Consider the following 21996-nt stretch of genomic DNA (forward strand, 5'->3'; position numbering starts at 1 on the left):
AGAGGTTTTTGCAAAAGTTTGATCTACATATTTTTGCCGAGGGAATTCGTATAATCAAGGAGACGTGGAGAGATCGGTTCGGTTTTCAGCGAGCGGGATCAAATCATTATCACTCCTTACATGGCGCGAATGAGAAGAAGGCGGATAGAGTACACGTATGAGCGATGATAATGAGGCGCGGCACATTTCGCGAGACTAATCGCAGCCCGTCTCGCGCATTCCATCACGCGAACGCGGGATTTTGTATCGGCAGAACAATGCGCATATTCCATTACCGAGAGACACAATCGCTCGGACGACCGATTGCGCGCGCTCACGTGCGTCGAAATGTGCACCGAGATACGCAGAATTTTAGTATCAAGGTCGGCAAGAGGGAATCAGAAGTCGCACGATTTCTCACGTATGAGGCAAAGTCGTGTGCGACCGATTTACGTCGCGAACTCGCGATGTCATGTTTGGTCTCGCGAGATTGCGGAATTGGCGGAGGATAATCTTTATGAAACAGGAACAGAGGAAGAAATTCTGTATGTCGAAATACTTGAAAGTCGTGAAATTTTTACCTCTACACGCTTTTGTGATTTCAATTATTGCAATGCAAGAAGACTATTTATTTTTATAAGATTTACTTAATTGTGTTATATATACATATATATATATATATATATATATATATATATGTATATATATATTTTAAGTATTATTATTGTTTTCGAAAAAAAAAAATTCTATCTCACAATTAGAGGCTATAGCAACTTTTATAATTTCCACAAAAAATTATGTATCCACGAAGATAGTGCATAATTATAAATCTAGAATATCTCTGACTTAATTAGAGATCTCAAAATAATGATTTAAATGTCTATCAGTCGCGAAAAATACGCATAGTTGAAAAGCTTTTTTGCAAGATCATACCGCGATTTTGTGGTATTAGTCTAATATATATGCTTCCTCATCAGGGTTGACTTTGCACTGTAGTAATAAAGGGATTATCTAATTAATATTCGTCTCAAGAAAATAATAAATAAAACGAGTTTTTTCGAGAGAGAGGAAAGCCAGATTTCTCAATCATCAACTGTCCTCATTATTATATACTCGTTATTATAAATTGTTATAAATTACCATAGATTTGCATAAATTAAGCAATTACGCATTCGGTATTTTATTAAGTTTTTCATTTTCCTTTTCATGCAAGATATTCTTTTTATCTTGGTGCAAAGTTCACCCTATCGGACCGATCCACTTTAATGCTCGATCCGCGACCGATTCGGTCAACGAGGGTGGCTTATCGTTGCGCGAACGGTCGATCGCGTCGAGGATTTCGTCAAGTAGCCATATATCATGCCTTTCCAGCGAGATATACTGCCACGGCGAGCTGCTGCACACGATACAGATGTCCAGCGTGTACAAGGACTCCAAGTACTTTGTTGACATGAAAATGAAACGACCGCCGAACGAGACGCTGGCGTCGTTCCGAGATTTTATGCAGAGTGTACACAACGCACCGAACAAACATCAGGTGGAGCAGTTCATCAATGATTCGTTCGAGCCGCCCGGTTCCGAATTCGAAGACTGGGATCCAGCCGATTGGACGCCGAATCCCAAATTCCTTCAGAAAATCATGGATGACGAGCTGCGAAAATTTGGTTCCGAGCTCAATCATATCTGGAAACAGCTGGGCAGAAAGATGCGGGATGACATAAAGGTCAATGAGAAATTCTATTCAATCATCTACGTGCCGAATCCCGTGATCGTACCTGGTGGTCGGTTCCGCGAGTTCTACTATTGGGACTCGTACTGGATCATCAAGGGCCTGCTGTTATCCGAGATGCACAGCACTGTCAAAGGCATGCTGAACAATTTCGTGTCGATAGTGGACAAGATAGGCTTTGTCCCGAACGGCGGCAGAATCTACTATACGATGCGTTCACAACCGCCGCTGTTGATACCTATGGTCGATGAGTATCTAAAAGTCACTCAGGACAACGCCTGGTTGAAAAAAAATCTGTGGTTATTGGAGAAGGAATTCGATTTCTGGATGACAAATAGGACTGTAGATGTCGAAATAGATGGGAGTAATTACACGCTTGCTAGATATTGTGAGGAATCGTCGGGTCCTCGACCAGAATCCTATAAGTAAGTATTGCGCATTCGATAATGACGAGGATAACGCAGATTTTGCGAGAAGCTAATCAGAGTTGAAGCAAAATTTAGGATATTGTTTTGAAAAATTCAGGTTTAATGTATAAATTCTCTCTCTCTCTCTCTCTCTCTCTCTCTCTGTTCATTCATGCCGGATTCTTATAAATATTAATTTTCATACATTGCGTCAAATAATTGCATTTGAAGATACTTATTAGACACTTGAAGAGAATTCTGTAAACAAAAATAACTAAATATTCTAAATTTCGATCAACTTCAACTTAGTTTCGATTTTTTGATCTTTTAATCTTGTGACTTGATCAGGGAGGACTATCTGACGAGTGAAAGTTTTCGGACCGCCGAGGAGAAGGATAATTATTATTCAGAATTAAAAACGGCGGCCGAGTCCGGATGGGATTTTTCCAGTCGATGGTTCGTGCACGAGGGTACCAACAAGGGTAATTATCATTCCTTGATTGCTTTCCGCGCGATGACAATAGAAATCTTTCTGGGTGAGCGACGTTGGGCACAATATTACATACGTGTTTACGCGCGAATACAATAAAAACAACTTTGATAGCTGGATAAAGCATATTATCGCACAAGAAGATGACGTACCACGCTAATTGTAAAAGTTATCCTTGATTTAAAAGAAAAATAGAAACCGCGTATGAATTGTCTTACGTTAACCGAACTAAATTTTTTAGTAGCTACTTCAAAATGATTTATTTGATTTAGGATCACGCTGAAAGACGTGCTAAAACTCTGTCTTGTTTGTCATAATTTCTTTATGTCTTAAACCGAAGTTATAATGATATATTACAAATATATGCACGCACATCTACACGCGGTATAGCTATTATTGTGCTATGTATTCCACTCTTATTTCACATTAAACAGCGTATCTTCAATGAGATCTGCGCGCGCCGTCAAGGCTCTTCGTCTCGTTTCCTAAGTGAAAGCCTTGCTTGAGGCATCGATACTCTAAAATCCATTTTTGCAAAACCAGATGTTGCAATTCAAGATCATTAGGTCGTGCCGTTTTGTAATATTCAGATTGCCTTACCTTGCTTAATTCCATTTTGATTAAAAATGCAATTTGACTTATTAAAAAGTATAATCTTTTACTTATAAATCTCTTATATGTACGTAACAAAAGCTTGGAAAAAAATCAAAAAATTATTTTAAAATACTGACGAGATGCAAATTTCAGGCAATCTAACACATCTCAAGATCAGATCGATAATTCCGGTCGATTTGAACTCTATAATATATCGAAATGCCGTGCTACTGGCGAAATATAATCGTCAGATGGGCAATAAGATAAAGGCCACGTATTATGATAACATAGCGGAGAAGTGGAAGAAGGCGATCGAGAAGGTATTGTGGCACGAGGAGGTAGGCGCCTGGTTGGACTACGATATGATTAACGATATCAAGCGTGATTACTTCTATCCAACCAACATCCTACCGCTCTGGTCGAATTGCTACGACACCTCAAGGAAGGTGGTAATCGTGTCGAAGGTGCTCAAGTATCTTGAAAAGAATCAGATCATGCTTAATCAGGGCGGCATTCCGACCACGCTGGAACATTCTGGCGAACAATGGGACTATCCTAATGCCTGGCCGCCTCTTCAGTATTTCTTTATCATGTCGTTGAACAACACGGGAGACCCTTGGGCGCAAAGGCTAGCCTACGAAATCAGTGAGAGATGGGTCCGTAGTAACTATAAGGCTTTCAACGAAACACGTTGCATGTACGAAAAGGTAATTTTCCGTAAAGGAAATATTTTCTGAAAAGAAAATAAGACTAAAGGATATAATATCTGGCGTAATTTGTTTTATAAATTTTCCGAGTCAATAACGAGTCATTGTCACGTCAAAAAAGAATCATATTCGAGAATTTTTTATTTTGTTTTGTATAACTTATGTGATTTTCAAAGGAGGAGGAAATTTTTGAAAAAACGGAAAAAATTTACATTTTTTGCAGTACGACGCGACCGTCTCGGGAGGGCATGGCGGTGGAGGTGAGTACGAAGTACAGCTTGGTTTCGGTTGGTCGAACGGAGTCATTCTGATCTTGCTGGATAAGTATGGTCACAGATTGACCGCAAAGGATTGTTTCGTACCCGGCGCAGTGGTCCAGAACGCGGCACCACCGCAAAACATTTCAACGGCTGGTCAAATGTTGACCGGGCTTCTAGCTCTCATCATATCGTTAGCAGCAGGATTTATAGGGTGAGGTGAGTATGTCGAAAGGAGAAAAATATTTTAAACAAATAGAAAATAGAGAGACATTTGTGATAACCTTTTTCTTTATAAAATAATAAAATCATGTTATGTCAAATTTTCATGTTTTTTTTTTCAATCAATTAATTAATAATATGTGCGATACCATATATTAAAAGAATGTTTTCTTTTACTTTTTGTTTCAGATATGCACGTGATCTAAATCAGCTAGGATAAAGTTTGAAAAAATAGAGAAAGATCAGTATAGGTGGTAATAGATACTTGCAGTCGCGAAGAAAAAACGAGAATGATTTAAATAATATTTTCGCCCTTCTTCTTCGGTTCATTCGTTTTATAAGACTCAATGACCAGTCGATCGATGAAGAAAGATCGTGTAACGGGTAAAGGGACCAAATAGAAGCAAGTGCGGGCACTGTCCTTACGAATATTGTTGTAAGAAATTCCAAGTATGCGCGAGAAGGATCTCGTGTCATTTTTACTTTCTTGCCACTACGTGCTTCCAAAGATTATTCTATAAACTACAGAATATATATTATATTTTTTTTAACGATATTCGCATTTAAGTATTACTTTAGAAGGGACACGAATCTTTGTTTGCTTACTCGCGATATACTATACTTATAAATTGTTTAAATTCTATATGACATATATATATATATATATATATATATATATATATATATATATATACATACACATACATACATACATAGACACAATCCATTCCATTTCACATATTTTTGTGATTTATAATCTTTATAAAAAATATGTTCAAAGTACGTGATATCGATTTTGTTCTGAGAATATTTTCTCTGGTATTATATCGCCAGTATGCCTAAACAACTTGCAAATATGTGCCTTTTTAACTACGAAATTATATCAAAGTTATATTATTTATATTATCGTGACTCTTCTCTCTCTCGCTGACGGATAAATAGGCAAGATTTATTATCGCTAGACAATCGTCTATTACTTAATCGTTCCATCAAACGTGCGCTGTTACGAGGGATATTCTGTGATTATTTAACGAACTACTTCGCTGGTCGAATTACGTTCTAGCATTCTTTTATTGCAGGATTTTATCCTTTGTTTTTGTGTATGATACTTTGAAAATACTGCATAGGCAATTTCTTGAATTTAGATTCTCTATCAACGTATGTTATTTTATTCTGAGATTAGCCATTAACTACTATATTAGTATTATTAGATAAATTATTATATCGCACATATAATATGTATGTAACAAAAATTGACATCTCCGAAATATTCCGGAGACAGTCGGAGAAAGGTTCCTCGAAAGGGAAGAGGAAGGATATAAGAAGGCGCAATATAAAAAAGTTTAAGATAAGAATTTCGGCAGGACTAGAAATTACAAATAAACATTATGAAAAAAAATTCCGCTCTCTCTTTCTCTCTTCTCGAAAGAAGAGTGGATTTATCTAGTCAGTTTGCGTACGGCGCTTAGCCATCTTATTTTTATGAATCGGAATAGCGAGACATTGTGCGTGAAGAGGTTGAGCGTCGCCAAAATTACTCCTCTAATCTTCGTCATCGCTCTCGCAAAGGGTGCCTTTAATATAACTTGAATAGGCGGATAAGATGGAGCGTTGAGTTGAGGAAAACACGAGATAGCAACGGATAATGGACGAACACAGCCGTCATGGAAAACGGTTGACAAAACGTTCGTAACAATAACAGATAGTTTACTTTAAAATCGCGAATTGTTGCCTCTATATTTTATAATCCCTCCCTTGCGTCCATTCGCAACAATCATTCCCTTTGTAGTAAAAATTATCGCGCAGTATATTAGAGCTATGATCTCGCGAATTATTATGTTCACACTCATCGAATCTATTGAATAGATTCTAATGAAAAATAAAGAATATAAAAAATCAGAAAAATGTATTTTTGAAGAAAAAAGGATGAGAAGACAAGATTTATTATTATACATGATATATTTATTTAGAGAAGTTTTTATTCGATGACTATACACAAGATATAATATCAATATATAATTATTTTATACACTATGTATGTTTATAAATATCGGTACAATTTTACAATTTATTTATTTGTGAAGTTAAAAACAGCTTTAATGAACTCGCCGATTATTTTATACTTCTATCTCAAAGGATACGTGTTCTTTTTTTTTAGTTATATCAGCCAAGATGACATTTAATAACGCATGTGTAAGTGTATACAAATATCATCTGTCTCTTGCCGTGTAAGATATTGCATGACTTTTTCTAAGCTGGTTATTTTATACAATTCAAAAACGATTATTTTTATTAAATAATTATGCTAGATATTTTCTTTTCGTAATCTATTTATACGAATGCGAGTGTGTTATTTACACGCATGCTCCTTGCATCCACAAGTTCACACATTTCCTTGTACGATAACTTGATAAAATAAATAAATCGAATATGTGTGTATGTGTCTCCACGTAACCATCCTGTAATACATCAGCATTGCATGTAGCGATTTATTATTTCTCACGCGTAGCCATAATACTTTAAAATATATTTAAAGAAAAGAGATTTCAGAGATACTATATTGGATAAAGAACACATTCCTTCATTCTGTTTTGAGTTGGTAAGTCCGTGTTTAATGCACAATAAAATTGCACCTGCCGAGAATCAATTTGTAAAAAGAAAATAATTATAATTCTCAGATGGATTTCTTAAATATTCTCTGCAATCAATACGCGATAATCGATCAGAAAATGTATTTTTTAAATCCTTGAAACGTGATTTTATGTTTATTCCGATGACATAAATAAGATATTCGTTAAAATACTTCTCAAGGATGAGGCGTGACAATGGACAATTAAAAAGGCATTCGTCAATCCATCAATAGTAATTACACAGATAATAGTCAAGTCCATAATGAGATTGTACAGGGTAACCCAAAAGATGCGTACTAATGGTTTGGAGGATTTTAAAGTCATCCATTTAAAAATTTAATTCAAGAAAAAAAGCTTTGACTATTTAAAAGTGTGACAGTTTATGTAAAGCTTTTTGTTTATGTCAAATCAAAAAATCCAACAAAATCTTTACCCTGAAATTCGAAAAAATTCAAACATTTAGATACTTCACACTGCAATAAAATACGAATTTTCAAACGCTGTCAGTTTTTTTTATCACCACAATCTAAAAATATATAAGAGAAAAATGTTTAAACAATTTAATGCAAATATTCAGATTTTTGATAGAATTAAATGTATTTCCCGGATTAATTTTTATTTCATAAAATTTGGGATGCACTCACAGAATGCACCCTCTTGGCTTCAGTAACGCATGTTTTGGGCACTTCGACTGCATATATCACGGTGCACAATCGCACTATATTACGACGTTATCGCGATAAGTATGATGAAGCTACTAGCTTGTATCCATCAGTATTCTCGTGTGAAGGTACCGATACAATTACTAGCACACATGATGGTGTTGAGAGAAAGAGGAGGAAACGAATGGCTGCCAGTGAACATACACGTGATGTAGGCGTGACTGCGTTTGCCATTCAGGCTTTTTGCGCAAATTCCTGCCTACATTAGATCGTGCTCAAGGACCGATCTGTGATCGTACAGATTTAACGCGGTAATTCTGTACAAAATATTTATATATCACTGATAAAAAGACATAAAATAAACAGAATTACAAAAATGCATTGGTGAAAAGAAGCATTTTTTTGGAAATACGCTCGACTCGACAAATAAGAAAGAAGAAGATTGAGAAGAGGAAAGAAATTGTAATTTTTTTCTGATTTTAATAAATATGTTGAAATAAGATCTCTCCCGCAGGCATGAAATGTGATGTGTGAACATGTCGATAAATATTAAAAAACCTTTATGACACAATGAAATATCATTTGAAATACGAATAAAAATTTTGATGTTTTAAAATTAAAAATTTTGTATTTCCAACAAATTCTTTGTATGTGCAGATATATATATATATATATATATATATATATATATATATATTTTAAAAGAAACTTATATTAAGAGGTTTAATTACTCTCGACGTGAAGTCTTTATGTTTGAACACAAGATAATGTAATGACACGTCGTCACTTGAATCCTATCTAAGAGTGCATTTATTGATAATTATGATAGTCTGATAAGCTCTCTGATAAGTGTCTCTTGAAATGAAGATTTCTTTGCTTCGACAAGAAATCTTGATATTTCCGATATAGTTATAGATCTTATAATAACCGTCGAAATCTAATCGCAGAATTATCGAAACAGCGCAAGTAGATGGATTATCCGTTGCGATATTATGTGTTTTTTTATTAAAGATCAAGAGAAGAATTTAGTTACATTATTAAGTATTTTATCATGCCAAAGTGTTATTATTTGGTAAAAACTAGATGCGAATCTGTCTGTTGATCTTTTGAGAAATTCATAATTTGTAGAAAAAAAAATTATTATTGTTGCTTAATTGATTTATTTTTCCGCAGGATGGTTATGTACAAGAGACGTCAGTATTATGCGCCCGGTCCATCGACGAACAAGAGACAGGGATTGTCGAGCGGTAGCAATCTGTACCGGAAGCGGATCGCGTACACCGAGTTGAAGGACATGAACAACGATTGATGACCGCTCGTCGTCTAGACCGAATATCGATTTATTACATGACTAGTGAAAGAAAGTACGCGCACAAGAGGAAAGAGGAAGAAGAAGAGCAACCGGTAAAATGAAAAAGCGCCGAAAATGGAGTCAGGATCAAGTCACAAAGATGTTCTGAAAATGCCAGGGTACAGAGCGATATATACTCGCAATCCTGAGGAAAAGAGACTGGTATGAAACTTATTGAGGTGGAAGACTTCTTTTCTGATGAAAAAAAAAATACATGTTCGAAGACAAAATCATCGTTTCGGCGATGGTCTTCCTATGAAACCGAACAATGACAAGATTGATGACGGCACAATATCCCGGAAGCATTGAAACCAAAGTCTGAGAATCGCTTGGTTCTAATCGCTGCTTCCGCCTGGTAGTGATCGCCGAAAAGGTCGAAAAGGAAGTGAGATAAGTGAGAAGCAGGTATAATATATATAGCGTAAAAATTATAGGAAAGAGGGAAAATGTGTGCAGGTGCATAAGACTTTACTCCGGCGATAGCAGGATTTAGTTTTAGTTTAGCGAAATATTAGAAAAAAATAATGGACTTTCGTAAAATATTTATTGACTTCTTTGACAAGAAGGTACAATTTTGCGCAGGATCTTTACACAGCGTTCTTCTACGGATTATTTTTTAGCAGGATTTATTTCAATATCAAAAAGGAAGCGTAAACTCATAAATACGTTATCATTGCTTTGATATGTTATCTTTGATACGTTCTTCTACGGATTATTTTTTAAGATTATCTTGAAGATAATCTCTTTTAAAATGCAAAATCAAAACATTATAACGACCATTAAAGTGTTGATCTAAAAATCCTACGGTGCCATCCAAATACGTACGAAAACTAATTCTGCATAACATTACATATATATTCAGCGACTTTTCTTCGCTATGTGAGAAAGTACGCGCGTTTTTATGAGTGTTATAATGACTCGCGAGAAACGATTTTATAATGAAGCGATTGATAAAAAAAAAACAGCGGCCAAAACAAAGATTCTGCTATTTGCAAATACGAACAATTAAAATATGTGTAAAAATGCGAGAATGACCCAAAATGCATGTGTGATTTATAGAAAAATATGTCCACGTACAGACAGGATATCACGAAATTGTAAGTATAAATAAATAAATAGTTAACTTATTTATTTATACATTTACAATATATACATAATTTAAATAAAACATAGGTAGTGAATAATTGACGATAAACTATTGATGAAATAAACTGATGAGATCGTGATATTTTTGCTGATATTTTTATAAACGAGCGACCATATGTTTATCCCTCATAATGCTAACGATTCATCCGCGGACATTTGTTCGCTAGAAATTGATGCGTCGTGTACGATAGTTTATTTATTATCACTTCTTTTTTCTTAAATCTTCGCGTTAAACTTCGCGATATTGTAATAAAAGGTTGAAAGTTCCTTTGCCAATCTTTTCGAAACAGCTTTCACGCGCTCAAATAGTTTTATTCACTAGAATAAGTATGATTTTATGGTATATTTGTATTTCGTTTAGCTTTAATAGTAAGATTTCGTAGAATTATATCTTAGAGCTGTCGAAAAAGCTACTTTCTAGGGCGTATATTTAATTGCAACTGCATATTGTTATTTTGCTCTCTCGTTATTACGTAGTATTTTAAACGCATGCGATGATCCCAAATGATGTTGTCGTAATTTTTTCGAGCACAATAGGATGTTTTTTGGAGTTATATGGACAAATCAATCGAATATATAAATAATAATACAAAAATCTGATTTCTGGCCAGTGTGTATGATATAAAAATATCTAGTGTTTATTTGCGACGCACCCGAGAAAATCTTTAAAGTGCGAATTGGAACCTCTTTCAATTACAAACGTTCCACAGATTACGTGATCGAAATTGAATTGTAAATAATTTTATATAAAATGATATACATAGAAAGAAAAGAGAGAAATACGTAGAAAGACATCTGATTAGTGTTATAGTAACAAAAATTCAACATATTAAATAACTTTTCCTTTCTTTTATTCTATATATAGATATCTATTATATATATTTTATTATATAATATATTTACTTGTATTACTTATATATAAATAGAGCCTGTTAGATTCGTCGAATAAAAATTGCCGTACACGACGCATTTAACCGAATGCCTAGAACAAAAAATAAAATGGACAATTAAACGAAGATAAATCGATTTATAAGAATTGCTAATAGAAAACGACGATCTTTTAGAGAATTGCCAATTTTATTATATTTATGTGTAGTGTCATACTTGATATGTTTCTTGGCTCTTATTGTCATCTGTTTATTTTTAGAACTTTCTATACTGTTACAGACGCACGTATATCATGTGCATGTTGCCAAGAGATGCGATAAGCACGCGAATCTAAGATGAATTTCATTACGCAATAATTAATCGGATGAAAATATCTTTAATTGCGTTCAGCTATAATTTAGGTTTTAATTCAATATTAGTTGCATATATACACACATTTGATAATATCTGGAATATTTCGAGTGAATCTTCGTTTAAGTAATGATAATAATGAAAAAAAAAAATGAAGATAGTTGAAGAGTATCATGGAACATCAGTATGTATTCTTTTTTATCGCAAATATCTTAAGTGTAAATAGTTTCATCTTTCTTTCGGATGTTAAAATCAGAACTCTTGATACTCTAGTTGTGCAGTTTTTATTGTTAATTATTTTATTTAATTTTGATTTTAATCTATTCATTCGCATTTGTAAATCGTTATACAAATATTAAAATAAAATTTGATGTAAGAACAATCATCATCGCAAATTATAATTATTTAAATGTTTTATTATAATGCAATACATTATTAAAAATTTTGTGTGTAAAATAGTTTGATGCAGCAATGGAATGCATGTTTTAAATTTATGATGAAATTATCTTACACTTCGAAGTTTATATGCGAGAAAAACGATTGTTTCAGAATTTCGCTTATCAATTTCGACAAAGTTGAATAATTAAAAAAAAAAAAAACGATGCTTCAAGGAGTATTTTCCTTTTTAAACTCATTTATGCATGGAAGCTGCAATGAGAAGGAAAAAGAAATGCGGTCGTATATATAATAAAATACATAAAATTTTACACAAAAATATCAGTTAAATATATGCATATAGATATTGAGATCAATTTGTTAAATTTTATATGGCGATAATTTATGACGCTGGTGTTCGATCGGTGTTTATGTAACGAAGATCAAATCGCAGATAAATGATATCTCGTATTAGAGATACGCTACCTCAAAGGAAGCGTTCCTATATTTTAATGTGCATAGACGTGCGGCGAAATTCGCATCACGGTCGAAGAAAGTACAATTGACGAACTGAATTTTCTTTTAATCGTGATTGCTAAATCGTTGAAGGTCTTTCACAGGTAGATTTATCTTTATTTTAAGTGCGATTCAGGATTACACACAATTGATCTTGTTTAGTCACTGGATAATCTTATTCATTGACAAGAGCAGTATTAGCAGAGAAACGTACGAAAGCGAATGAATTAAGCGTTTTCTGCTGAAAGCATGTGTCATAAATGTTATAGAAAATATAAATGCACCATATGAGTATTTTCACAGATTTGCGTTATAATAAATATTAATTTTCAAAAGAATTATTAGGAGCATTGTGTTCACTTTTTGCATCCACAATGTAAAAAGAAGAGAAGATTATAATTAGTTTAAATAATTTTTCTCTAATATTTTGATATGTATATTAGAGAAAAAATATTCCTTTTTCTCCTACATCCTATCACTATGAAACAATATATCGCTCATATTTTATAAAACTGTACGATTTTTATTATTTTAATCAAGATTTTAATTATTATTATATATATATATATGTATATATATATATATATATATATATATATATATATATATATATTTATATGCATTATGAGAAAAGAATGTGAATTTCAGCCGCACGATGAACATGAACGATCAACAAATTTCGAATAAATGCAGAAACTAATGCAATTTGTAAAAATATCTGTATTATATGTACACTTGAATAATTGTGATATTTAGAAATAAGTAGATACACGTTTTTTGCTGTTTTATGTTGCAGTTTTTCTTCTTTATCTCCGCGTCATTCGCGGATGATCCAGTTTTATTTAAAAATTGGCTGACAATAGTTGAAAAAAGTCTACTATTCTATAGAAAAATTATTTTGTGCCTGCTATCATAAGGTAAATAAAGTTACTTTTAGAATCGTTGGAAGATAAATAATGCACGAAATACATTGTAGATGATTATTTGTATTTGTACACAATATTATATAACAACAAGGAAAAATACTGAATGAGAAACAGATGCCTTAGTTGGTGTATCACACGGGCACAAGCCAAAAAAAAAACCATGTCGCAATAGAGCATCTATTTGTTGACTATATAATTTAATACTCGTTACTAACAGCAAGGAGAAAAAAATCTCTATACGGATTATATTAATGAAACACATATTCTCGTTTCTCTTCTCAAACTCCATTCATATACTGTTTTTGCATCATTCAAGCATATACATTATGAGTACGTATACAAGTTACATAAATAAGTGGAATATTATATAGCTGATTATTTACTTTATACAATACTTGAAATTTACTTATAATGAGCATATCATATACTTTGCGCACATCAGACACTTGTGTAGATCAGAGTAATAACAGCTCGTGGAAGAAATTGCGGTTAATTAAGTTATAGTACTGGCTCTGCGTCTTGTGCGAATTTTATGCAATTTTTAAATTTTTTTGCAATATAAGTCATATATAGAAAAATATATGTAGATTATATATATCGCAAATGTTAGTGATAATACCCGCGATAAAGACTTTTATTTAAATTTTTACTTTCATAATAATCACATGTGCATTATTGTTCGAACTTTTCTATTAGATAACGTATCTTTTATATTTTTTTTCTTTTTTTTTCTATAAGCCTTATAAACTCAACGCATTGATTTATAGAAAGTTTATATAAGTAAAAATTATCGCTTTTATCGATTATACTACAAGCTATTAATGTATGTTATATAAATATAAACATTATTTCATAATTTTTTATCTTCTAACACGTGACACAAGGGTATTTATGACAGATGTATCATTCAATTTCAAATAATCGAATGATTAAATAAAATGATGAATGCATGTAAAGTTTATGCTATTATATAAATTTCTAAACATAATTTTTGATAAAATATATATAGTTACAAAGATCTCAGTTTTACAAACGTCAAGAAAGTAATGCATTCATCATAAGAACTAAAGACTCTAATTTCTAAAATTTCTTGATTATACAAACTTCAGTAAAATGTATGTAAATATGAAGTCGCAAGAAAAAATAGAAATAAATTATTACATCTTTTGTAATATCGTATTAAAGAACGCGATATTACAATAAAACATTCTACTTGCAAATCCCGAAAACAGTTATATATAATAATACAACAAGACATGGAAGATTATTTATGAAGTCTCATGTCATATGCGTTTTAATTTACTAGATATTATATAATACTAACAAAAAATCTTATGAAAACTAATAATCTATACCTAGAACACAATATAACTATTAGTAATGAGCAACATTTTGATCATAAACAAGTTAAATTAATCCAGAATATAGGTTTGACATCGCGTTTTACTAGAAAAGACAAGGCGCAAAGAGAAGACAAAGTATCTAAAATCAACGTTTTGGTGCACAGATACATATTCACCCGTTGAATTGTTTCCATAATAAAACAATATTTTTTCACAGATAGCCGCCTAATTTTATATATGATAACTCTAGAATAAATATCTATCACAAAGGCTGGTCTAAAATATATATACTATATATGTGGCTTCCATAGTTTATAAACCTTCTAATTTATTCGCATTACAATAATTGTGTTCAAGAAAGAATGATTCTACATAATAGTCGAGTTAAATAATTGTTAATATTTAATAAAGATAATTTTCGTAAGCGAACATGCTCTGTAAACATCAATATATCGGAATTCAACTATTTAGCCAATTGTCCAAATTTTCAGTTTTAAAATAAGATGATACTTGTGAATTATTATACAAATTTTATAATTATTATCAAATATCGTGAAAAATATAAATAAAATAACAAATAAACATAAAATAAAATCTATGAAAGAAAATGACGTTCTGGTTTGAATGTCGTGCGTTTCCGAAAACTGTACAAACGTTGCGTTTTCTAACAAGGCTCGACGTGTATGACACGCATTATAATAATACTAGTTACAGTAGGACATTTATTTAACTATTTACAATTCGTATCGCCTAAAATTTGCTACATCGGCTTAACGAGAATCGTGTTAATAATAAATACGATTACAAGAACATATAAGTGTTTCTGTTGTACTTTTACCATGATTCGCTGATCCGTTATTTTCTCAGCAATATATTCGCAATATTGTGCACTGGACTATCAGATCAATGTCCACTATAGGTCATTCTTAGGCAGTAATGGACCAGTGGAGAAGACCCTCGTCCTTTATAATACTATACAATTCATTAATTTACACGACTTGCAGTGGAATATATTTATATTCCAGTTTAGAAACTAGTCGCGTTCACACAAATACTCACTGTCTCTTCGCAAAAAAGTCTTCTGTCTTTTCGCGTTATACCAGTTGCAAAATTGTTACACGGTAGCTCTTCTCACATTCCAACTCGCGTTTTCATTTTAAACCGCGCTATCGGCGTTCTTGCTTTCATGCCGCTCGTGATTTGTGTAACGCAAAAGAGGGTCGTCGACATTTATGGTTCCCATTTCTTCTTCGTTATTAGCAGAATCAGTCACAACCCCCTCTAATAAATATGAGAATATAATGTTATGTGTCAATAATGGAATAATTAATTATATACATATATAACATTAATAATTATTTAAAATGTTATTAATATTTTATTAATAACATATACGAGAGAGAGGGAGAGAGAAATATGTTGACTTTTTTTGTGGATTTTTTTTTACTTACCGGGTAAGCACAATTGTAACTGGTCGTTGCTGGGATTAGTGCTGTCTCCAGTCCCACTGTCCTTACTGTGCTGAGAGCTCGTATCCAGATATAATTGCGTTTGTGCTTCCGGTACAGTTAGTACGACCGTCGTCGGCAGAATAGTGGTATCCTGTGCGAGATTTAAGCGACGTCTGGTTTTGTAAATTACGACCACCCAAATCACGGAAGTAGCAACGGCGCAGCATACAACAGTTATTATTATCAAGCCCAGTATTTCGGAGTCGTTTAACACAGAAGTCGGAGCTGTGGATGTGACATAGAGATCGACATAAGGCTTAGCCAAGCAAAATTCTCTCGTCAAAATTCTTTACGATCCTGTTATAAGGGTTCTACCTGGATTAACTGTAAGGTACGACTCGCCGACAATACTGCCCAATGAATTACTCATCTCGCACTCGTAATTACCAGCGTCGCCGGCGATCGTATTAACAATGATCAACAACTGATCTTCGGCTGTGAAAAAGTGACGTTCCGTTGCCTGCAATGGGCTGCCGTTTTTTCGCCACAATAGTTTCGGACGTGGCGAGCCGCCGGCCATGCATTCAAGCACGATCGAGCGACCTACCATGATTTCTTTATTCTCCATGGGCTTTACAAAGGATGGTGCTTCTGAAAAGGAAAAGTATAATAAGTATATACATATAAAATAACTAAAATGTATGAAAAATTTATATATTCCAAGTCTTTCATGTTATAAAAAAGATAATTCTTCACCTAATATAGTGAGCGTAGCGTTTGCAACAATAGTGCCAGCTAAATTTTGCGCAGTACACGAATAAACTCCGTTGTCGGCCATTTTGACATTTATTATAAATAGTACGTCGTCCGTCGGCATCATGTGCATACGTCTTTCCCTCGCAGCTGGGAAATCATTTCCACCATCCTTCTGCCAAGCTATCTGCGGGGACGGTTGTCCCTCGGCGGAGCATTCCAGACGGGCGGTGCTTCCAGCATTTACTCGTATATCGTGTGGAATTTTGGAGAACGATGGGTAAACTATAGAAAGAAAAATGCACAAAGAATTGCTATTTAATCCATTAAAGTCTATAATTGTATAGAATTATAATTAAAAATTGTTTTTATTTTGTAACGATCTCAAATTAATTTAGAACATTTAGAATCCGCGAAAAAAATTTAAAAGAAAATTACTGAAATTATTTTATTCATAATAATGTTTCGTTCTCTCTTAAAAATGCAATGTCGGTGGGTAATACTTCATTAATATAATTAAGTACAATGAATATGTATTGAATATGTATCATTTACCCAATACGTTCAGTATAGCTTTGGCCGAGTATGTAGTTCCATAATTGTTTGTCACCATGCACTGATATTTTCCCGCATTAGCATGAGTGACGTTAGTAAGATGTAACATAGACGTTGCCTCCGTTGCTCCACTCTCGGAGGAACCGATGTTGGTTTGCAGATTCGTTTCGTCTAACTCCACATTATTATGTTTCCAGATGAAATGAAGCGGCGCGTCGGAGGTGCTACTTGCACGACAAATCAGTGTCACATTGTCCCCTTTGATGCTCATTTGGCTCATGGGTTCTTGAATGATTCGTGGTTTTGGATATGCATCTGTAATAGTGAAGAGAAAATTTTGATGAAAAGATAAAATTATAAAAGATAGGAAAATAAAAAAAAAAAATACATTTTCTGATGTACTATCAGATCATAATAATACTGACCACAAGTAAAGTTTGCATGATGTAACTGAGTTAATGACATTCCCTGCAACCAATGTGGATAACCGCAAAACAATTCAGCTTCGCTGTAATGATGTTCTTGCAACCACATGCTTAGCCATTGAAGTCCACAATCACAAACTAAGGCTTCTATATATAAACAAAACAAATGCAATTAATAAAAAATATTAATAAAAATATAATTAAAGATATATATATAATTAGAGTGAAATATCCAAGAATATCTATATTAATATTTTATATTATCTATCTATATTAATAGCTATATTTAAAATTTATATATACAGTAAAATTTTTTTAACTCACGAGTGTTTATTTTAAGTTTGCTCAAACTAGACATTGGAAAGAAGGCATTTTCCTGAATAGTCGTAACATTGTTTCCGATTAAATCAAGCTCGTTGACGCGAGTCAGGCCGGTGAAAGCGTTTTGATTTATGGATTTTATTCTGTTGTGCGCTAGGCCCAATCTCCATAACTGACCAAGCGGAGAGAATGCACCACCAATGTCCTCTACCATATAGGATATCTTGTTCGAATTAAGCTCCCTTTAAAACAGTGATTATAATACAACAACTGTAAATGTAACGAAAATATGAAAGATCTATAAAAAGTACATATGCATACAGAATGCGAAGATTTGTTGTAAAATTAAATGCTCCATCCGTGTATGCTATTTGATTATGATCCAGCTTAAGCTTTTCCAATTTTGTAAGATATTCAAAAGAACCTCGGTCTAGAGATGTCAACTCGTTATGTGACAAGTCTCTAAAAAAAGTAAAAAGATAAAAATTCAAAATTAATAATTTTTGCAACTGTACGCATGAATTGTTTAGTTATAGTGTTTATGATCAGAAGATAAATTAACTCATGCCATGTATTACTGACATCTCCAATATTTCTCTACATATATCCCATGCTTGAGGTTCAATTGTTGAAATCTGATTGTGTGACAAAGTAAGCTTTTGCAAATGTTCCAATCCAAACAAGCCACCCTTCCTGACAGTGGTCAGTATATTAAAATCAAGGTGTAATAATATCAAATTTTTAAGTGGCCAGAAAGCGCCATCATCCAGCATATCAATTCTATTTCTTCTTAGATGCAATTCCTCCAAACTCTTTAAATTTTTCAAACTTAATCCATGAATTTGTTGTAGATTATTTCTATTGACTTCTCTGCAACGTATTATTAATAAATAGATCTCTCTTCAATGTAATATTTTATATAAATTTATAAATATGAATAATCATGAATATATTAGGATATGTTAATGTGCTTACAATTTTCGTAATTTTCTCAAATTTGTGAAAAGATCTTTCAACTGTGTCAAATTGTTTTTATTTAAACGAAGCTCTTCCAGTAAAGTTAGATTATCCAAACTTCCATTTTCAATTATTCCTATGTTGTTTGCATTCAGATTTCTAGAAGTATATAAAGACATTATATAGTATATTAATGTCATGTATATAGACTTATAAAATGTGATTAAAATACATACAAATGTACAAGTCGATTAGGAGCAAGGAAAGATCCTTTTTGGAGGACACTTATTTTATTCCCACTGAGATCCAGGTATTGAAGCTGTTGCAAACTGAGCAATGCAGTCCCGTTTATACTAGTAATTAAGTTATGGGATCTGCAATTATAATATTGATAACTATCATTGTGTAAATATCATTAATAAGAGATATTCTTTATATCAGACTGTATTAAAAAAATTCTCAGTCCACACATGCCGAGTACTTACAGCGTAAGATGTGTAATATTCTTAATAAATACGAGATCTGGCACTTGTGTTAATTGATTTTTATTCACTTTAAGTTCGCGTAATTGTGCAACATCCGATAAGGCGATAGTAAAATTATCTCCGAGTTTATTAGCACTTACATCTCTAAAATTATAGAGAATCATAAATAAAAGTAACAGTAAATTGTAAAAAATGATTATTGAAGGAGTTTAAATACTTAAAAAATCATATATATATATATATATATATATATATATATATATATATGTATATATATATATATATTAAAAATTTGTTAAAAAATAGATGTACTACATGCTTACAATTTTTTCAGTTTTGTTAAATGAAGCAATGAGTCAAATTCCAAGTTAGCAATATTGTTGTCCTTCAATTCTCTGAAAAAAATTTTAAAAATTTAATTATATTTATTAATATTATATATATTAAATTATATATATATATATATATATATATATATATATATATTATATATATAAAATTCTCTTTCTTACACTATAACTATCCTTAATATCTTAAATAGGATATACATGAATCTTCCCTACTTAGATCTTGCTATCCTTGACTCTGAGCATTAGGGGACTTTACAGACATAATCAGTCATCATTACACATAGCATCCTATATGGTAGCCAATAGAGATCTGGCCATGTATTTGTAGAATCAGTTTTATCAATCTGACCATTGGTGCAGTGAAGGGACAAGCAACCCACATGCAGTCATAACAAGCAATATTACTCCCCTCCCTGATTTAACTTCCAAATAATATAGAATAATAACAGTTATCATCCAATAAATAATAAATTGCTATATATGTAATATCCGCTGTTTATCAATTTTTATTTTACAAACCAATAATTTGTCAATTGAGGATATTAAATGTATCAGTTTGCAATTTTACAAAAGAATTTGTACAACCTTGTTAAAAATTAATTATTATAAAATATAAATATTTATGATTAAGTTTAAAATGAAAATTTATATTTCATATTTATCTTTTTAATTAATATTTAATGTCTCCACATTTAATTAATATTTAATGTCGTTCTTTTTTGAATCATTTAAAAAATCATTTAAATAATTCGTTAAAGATAACTGAAATGTTCTCTAAAATATTACTTAATTATTTTATTATTAAACTAATAAATTATATATATAAAATTTCTTTATAATTGAATTATATTATTAAATTATTATTATTAATTATTATATTATAAACATATTATCTCTATATTAATAAATATCTTAAAAGAAAGAAATCATAAAAATAAATTATTAAAGTCTTCAGGTGATTGAGTATAAAATATATATGTGTATATCCAGTGTCATTTTTATTTCCATTGCGAATTCCTCTTCTATCTTATCTATATTAGCTCAGGTTACACAGCAAGTATACAAGTCCAGCTCCTATAATCCACCAATTGACAATGAATTATTCTTAGATCTTTAAAAGTGAAACAAATCATACACCATTCCAATGATAAATGAAATGTATTCCGCAACTTCAAAATATATCCATTCTGTATAATGTATACAAAGATAATCTTACAGGAAAAATAAGATGTTATTTATGATAAAAGTCTGGCAAAATAAAATCTTTTTCTAACGTCAGGTTTTACTTACAGGATCTCCGTCCACGGTGGCAGCCCGCTAGGTGCCTCGATCAGTTGCAGCTCGTTGCAAGCGACCAAATTGCCGAGGCAGGCGCACTCGACCGGGCAGTTGTCCGTCTTGTCGTACAGCGATAATCTCGTCGATTCGGCGGCGCTCGCGCGAGCAATCAGCGCGAGGAGACAGACAACCAGCGGAATCTTCCTTCGCTCAGGGAGACGACGACGCCTCGGCATCGCCGAGCACCGTGACATTGCGTACACGCACACGCACGTATGCGCCAGAGAGTTTAAATCCCGCTCGGATTAATCGGTCACCTCGCGACACTCACCGTTGTTGACGCGCGGCCCCATCGCCGCGGATTCGTGAGAAGACGACGACGCCGCTCGTAGGCGAGCGAATTGCCATAATGACGAAGAAACGAGATGGCCTCCCCACGTACGCGTACGTTTGATCGCGCTGTCGAGTCAAAACAAACTCTCGCCTCTTCTCTCAAAAACGCAACGGCCCACGCACCATGATGACGCCTACGGGATGATCCAGAGATGGACCAGAGACCCAATCGTGCTCCCGTGTGTATGTACGCGCGTAGGCGGCGTCATCTGGCGAGTCACCAAAAGATGGTGCATGACGCCGAGATCCTCAAGATCGTTTTACAACGAATTCATCTCTCTTGCTCTTGCAATTTTTCTTTTTGTTCTTTGAGTATTTTTTATTTCAAATACTCTCCCTTTCTCCTTTCCTCACTCTCTCTCTCTCTCTCTCTTTTTCGTGGACCCGCTGGAAGAATTTTCGGATTTTTTTCTACAATTTTATTTGCATTCTCTCGTCTTGTGTAAAAATTTCAT

At 33.0% G+C, this 21996-nt stretch overlaps 2 protein-coding genes across 9 annotated transcripts in view; one reads left to right on the top strand and one right to left on the bottom strand.

Annotated features, from left to right (window-relative positions):
* LOC126851342 (trehalase) overlaps nucleotides 1-12642 on the top strand; it is a 42016-nt gene extending 29374 nt beyond the window's left edge. For 6 of the 7 annotated variants that reach the window (XM_050595207.1, XM_050595209.1, XM_050595208.1 and 3 more), the window contains 5 exons: nucleotides 1351-2133; nucleotides 2464-2597; nucleotides 3353-3906; nucleotides 4130-4377; nucleotides 8851-12642. In XM_050595207.1, coding sequence (XP_050451164.1) covers nucleotides 1351-2133; nucleotides 2464-2597; nucleotides 3353-3906; nucleotides 4130-4377; nucleotides 8851-8986 — 1855 coding nt within the window. In that variant the 3' untranslated portion in view covers nucleotides 8987-12642. Of the gene's footprint in view, nucleotides 1-1350; nucleotides 2134-2463; nucleotides 2598-3352; nucleotides 3907-4129; nucleotides 4383-4574; nucleotides 6351-8850 lie in introns of those variants that run through there. The other variant, XM_050595211.1, reaches the window with a different exon arrangement.
* Nucleotides 12643-13270: 628 nt separating this feature from the next.
* On the bottom strand, nucleotides 13271-21922 carry LOC126851340 (leucine-rich repeats and immunoglobulin-like domains protein 3). Of its 2 annotated transcripts, none has more exons than XM_050595202.1 (14): nucleotides 21161-21922; nucleotides 19844-19915; nucleotides 19521-19664; nucleotides 19272-19409; nucleotides 19054-19194; nucleotides 18661-18948; nucleotides 18400-18540; nucleotides 18082-18320; nucleotides 17758-17904; nucleotides 17333-17647; nucleotides 16781-17062; nucleotides 16400-16675; nucleotides 16025-16309; nucleotides 13271-15854 (listed from the first exon to the last, which is right to left on the bottom strand). In XM_050595202.1, the coding sequence occupies exons 1-14, from the start codon at nucleotides 21400-21402 to the stop codon at nucleotides 15730-15732; spliced, it is 2835 nt and encodes a 944-aa protein (XP_050451159.1). In that variant the 5' UTR covers nucleotides 21403-21922; the 3' UTR covers nucleotides 13271-15729. The 2 variants fall into 2 exon arrangements, with proteins under 2 accessions (XP_050451159.1, XP_050451160.1); XM_050595203.1 differs by lacking the exon at nucleotides 21161-21922 and adding an exon at nucleotides 20033-20332.
* Between the last annotated feature and the right edge of the window lie 74 nt (nucleotides 21923-21996).

This window comes from Cataglyphis hispanica, chromosome 8 (assembly GCF_021464435.1).
Source record: "Cataglyphis hispanica isolate Lineage 1 chromosome 8, ULB_Chis1_1.0, whole genome shotgun sequence".
Taxonomy (NCBI): Eukaryota; Metazoa; Arthropoda; class Insecta; order Hymenoptera; family Formicidae; genus Cataglyphis; species Cataglyphis hispanica.

Coding starts and splice junctions, on each gene's coding strand:
- LOC126851340 (XM_050595202.1), bottom strand. CDS start 21,402: ATGTCACGGTGCTCGGCGATGCCGAGGCGTCGTCGTCTCCCTGAGCGA. Junction 18,321..18,399: donor ACAACAAATCTTCGCATTCT/GTATGCATATGT, acceptor ACTGTTTTAAAG/GGAGCTTAATTCGAACAAGA. Junction 15,855..16,024: donor GTTACAATTGTGCTTACCCG/GTAAGTAAAAAA, acceptor CATATTTATTAG/AGGGGGTTGTGACTGATTCT.